The sequence below is a fragment of the Gloeophyllum trabeum genome (assembly GCF_000344685.1).
Source record: "Gloeophyllum trabeum ATCC 11539 unplaced genomic scaffold GLOTRscaffold_00037, whole genome shotgun sequence".
Lineage (NCBI taxonomy): Eukaryota > Fungi > Basidiomycota > Agaricomycetes > Gloeophyllales > Gloeophyllaceae > Gloeophyllum > Gloeophyllum trabeum.
In genome coordinates, this window is record NW_006920446.1 from 1 (window position 1) to 3,811 (window position 3,811).

A 3,811-nucleotide genomic window follows, 5' to 3' on the forward strand; every position below is an offset into this window, starting at 1 on the left:
CTGATGCTCGCTGGATTCAGGACACACTTTGGTCGGCGCAGGACGATGAGCAGCTGCGCGGCCGTATCTACAGACACCCGCAGCCCAAGCAGGTCGTCATCTACCGCCTGCTCGCCGACAACACCCCTGACATGTTCCTCAACCGCATCTCGGATGCGAAGTCCCAGATCCACAAGGCGTTCATTGGGTCGGCTGCTGAATTCCGTGAGTAGCGCATCCTTCAGCGAATGGGTATTTGACTTACTTGTTTACAACAGAGGAGATCTTCCAGCCGCGAGAAGACCATGAGGCAGACCAGGAGGCTCTCGAGGACGGGGACGAGGACGAGGAAGCGGTGGAACCTGGCCCGAGGCGGAAGAAGGCGACAGGCCAGGCGAAGGCGACGGCGAAGACGACGGCGAAGACGACGGCGAAGACGACGGCGAAGACGACGGCGAAGACGACGGCGAAGACGACGGCGAAGACGACGGCGAAGGCGAAACCGAAGGGCAAGGGGAAGGGCAAGGCGGTCCCTGCGTCGGACACTGAAATGAACGACCCGCAACCGCCAGAGGAGCCCCAGCCCCAGCCCCAGCCCCAGCCTGAGCCTGAGCCTGAGCCTGAGCAGCAGCCCGAGCAGCAGGACGAGCAGCAGGACGAGGTGCGGGAGCCTCAATCGACGAAGAGGCGGAAGCGGGACAGCAAAAAGTCACATACCGTCATCGACGACTCAGAGGATCCCGACGTCCCTGGTCCCTCCACTGGGCGACGTCGACCCCAGCCTACCGCTTCCGCCGTCCCGGGCCCCTCAAAGCCCCAGTCCCGTCCCCGTCCTCGCCCTGCGCCATCCTCGAAGCTCGCCACTCGCTCCATGACCAGGGCCGCGCTGCATACGGGCCGTGAGGAGCAGGATGTCGAGAGTGAGGATGAGGAGGACGAGGACGAGGTTGAGAGCGAGCGCGAGGTTCTCGAGGAGCCCTCTCCGAGGGCTGTAGGCCATGGCAAGAGCGCCATGTCCCCGAAGAAGGCACGCGACCGCGCGGTGAAGCCCAAGTCCAAGGCCTCGAAGAAGAGGTCCCCACCCACCTCTCCCATCGGATCGCCGTCGTCCCGTCCGAAGGCAAAGAAGACACGCGTTCCGCCCCAAGTGCACTTATTCGACGGCGGCGTAGGTCATGATGACCTGAGCCATGTGATATTCGGAGGCGATGACATGAGCGACCTCACGAGCTTTACACCCGAGGTGCAAAGCGAGATAGAGGACCAGGACCCTGACGCAGGCCGATTGCAAGATGTCGGGAGGACGCTCGAGAACATCAGCATAGGCGAGGACGTCGAGATGGGCAGCCACGACCAGGATGGGCTGTCACAGATCGTACCCTCCTCCCAGCCTGGTGAGTCTTCGCAGTCCCTCAACCCCTTCCGGCAATCTTCGAATCCGCGTGACTCCATTCCCGCACACGGTATACTCGGCGACCGACCCGCGCCAGCCTATCAAGCACCTGAAGCGGACTCGAGAAGACGGGCTTTGCGGACGTACGTTTCGAGGCACGCAGCGAGCCGCTCTGAAGGTGCTGCTGTCTCACTGGGAGGCCTTCGGATCCAGCCCGACCCTCGGCCCACTCGGGTGGAAGCAGCGTCGGCCAGAGCAGCTGGCGTCGCCACCGTACCTGTGGGAGATGACTCCGACCTCGCGTCGCCCAACGTCCTTCATGCCGCCAACTTCGCCAACCTTCGAGGGCGCCCGCCGAGTCAACCGCGACGAGGGAGAGGGAACTAATTGGAATGTACGTCCACTACTACACAAAAGTAAAGCCCAGTACTAATTGATTGAACCCCTCACTTCAGACTTGTCTTGGGCGTGCGTACCCGTCGGGCATCATACGCATCACTTGTATCATCACTAGACTTTGCACTTCTCAGATACACCGCCTCACTATATTATCAGCATTCTAATATCAGCAGTGTTATATACCGTCTTCATTACATTATAAGCAGTCTAATAGTCTAGTATCAGCAGCTGTACTATAGCATGTATAGCAATCAGAGCACTTCTATGCTATGCTCTCTAATAATATGATTGTATACAATGGCTTAGAAGTACGAGAATGAAAGACAATAGCATTCGAGTCATTGGATTCCTTTCAATGATTTGCACGTGCTTCCCTCTCAGCTCGCGGACTCTGTCCGCGAGCCGCTCTGGCGGCCAACGTGGGTCAGATACTTCACCAGTAGTTGTACGAATGCTGCGCGCTCGCGGACAGAGTCCGCGAGCTGGCAGGCCGAGGTGCCCAGTCTAGGCGCCCCATACGCAAGAGTCGCCTGAGCTACGCAGGCGGCGAGAGCATCTCGCGGACTCTCTCTGCGCTCGCGGACAGAGTCCGCGAGCGCACTGTGCCTCTTGCTTACTCGCGTTGTTGAGCCTCTTTGTCCGAGTCTTGGAGCTTAATGCAATGATATTGAGCATGCAGTATTTCCAAGGGTTAGAAGTACGACCTATGATCTAGGTACATATTACCCATCACTCCTCGCGTTGTGGCTTGTGCTCTACTCGTGTGTTAAACTCTATGTTTTCATTAGCACGTTAATAGACCATATTCAGTGTGGTAATAACTGCGGGGGGAGCTCCGAAGTAGGGGAAATTTGATGGATTTAAGCGACCCCATTGGCCCCACGCTGTGGTAATTACCACAGCGAATATGCTCCAATAACAAAACTACTACAGCAGAGAGAGCTCCCCGAGGACTGGCTAAATGGATGCCTGAGGTCGTGACATGCAAAAGTCGTCACAATTGGCCAGTCCTCGCGGAGCTTTCTGTTCTGCAGTAGTTTTGTTAATAACGCGCTAATAGCAAAGATAGAATTCAACAAACGAGTAGAGCACAAGCGAGAATGCAAGGTGGGTACAGGTATCAACCAGTTGCTCGTGCAGCTTTAGCTATACCTGCACCTTCAGACTATCTCAAGATGTTCAAACAACATAGGTCTTTGATATTGCCAAACAGATCATTCTTGGTAGTTTCAGCAACACTAAGTAAAGCACGGCTATGCCTTGGAGGCGATATTAGGTAAGCCACGGGGCGGCTACTGAGTGCAGAAAATCACAAACTTCTCTATTGTTTTGCCGATTGCTGCAAAGCTCTGCTGTCAAGCATGTATCACATGAGCCCGGGAAGAAGTCCAGTCTTATGTCCACCTGTCCTTTATACAGCTGTAGTTACCTCAACCATGTAACAACTTCAATATTTCTTGCGAGGATGTCCACACCACCGACCATCTGTTGTTACTGGTATGTTCAGTGCATCATCAGACTTCATGCACTCAGTGCATGCCCAGGTACAGTATAGTACAGTCTGATGACGCAGTGACGGAGGAGCTCTCGCAACTGCAATTCATCTCCATTGGTGCGGAACAAAATCTGTCAAATACAAGAGTGATTATAGTGTGGCATTTTCAAGTACTATGGAGAAGCAATAGGTACTGAAAGAGCTTCACTTGAAATACCATCAAGACTTCATGCAATGCAAATCCCACATGGGATCTACAGTGGCGCGTCTCCTGACTCCGTGAGAATATCTACAAAGATACTACTTGTATGTGTTAATAAGACCATTGAGTTGCATAAGCCAAAAAGGCACAGGAAGTGGACAAAAATGATGAATGGAATTGGCTGTGTCATGTCATCTTCCTATAACTGTATTTATCTTAAATACAAAAGTAACATTGTCTCCATGAGTTCAGTTACAGCGTGTTGCAAAACAATGCGGAATATTGAGACTTGTGATATATGAATAGAAATGGTAGTCGCCACATGCAACACCACCAAGACACC

At 53.9% G+C, this 3,811-nt stretch overlaps 1 protein-coding gene across 1 annotated transcript; it reads left to right on the forward strand.

Moving 5' to 3' along the window:
- Positions 1-41: 41 nt before the first annotated feature.
- On the forward strand, positions 42-1,759 carry GLOTRDRAFT_97178 (uncharacterized protein; the record flags this gene model as incomplete). Its single annotated transcript, XM_007873170.1, has 2 exons — positions 42-204; positions 258-1,759. Coding segments are annotated over 2 exons (1,665 nt in total), but the record flags the coding sequence as incomplete, so codon positions are not given.
- Positions 1,760-3,811: the final 2,052 nt, after the last annotated feature.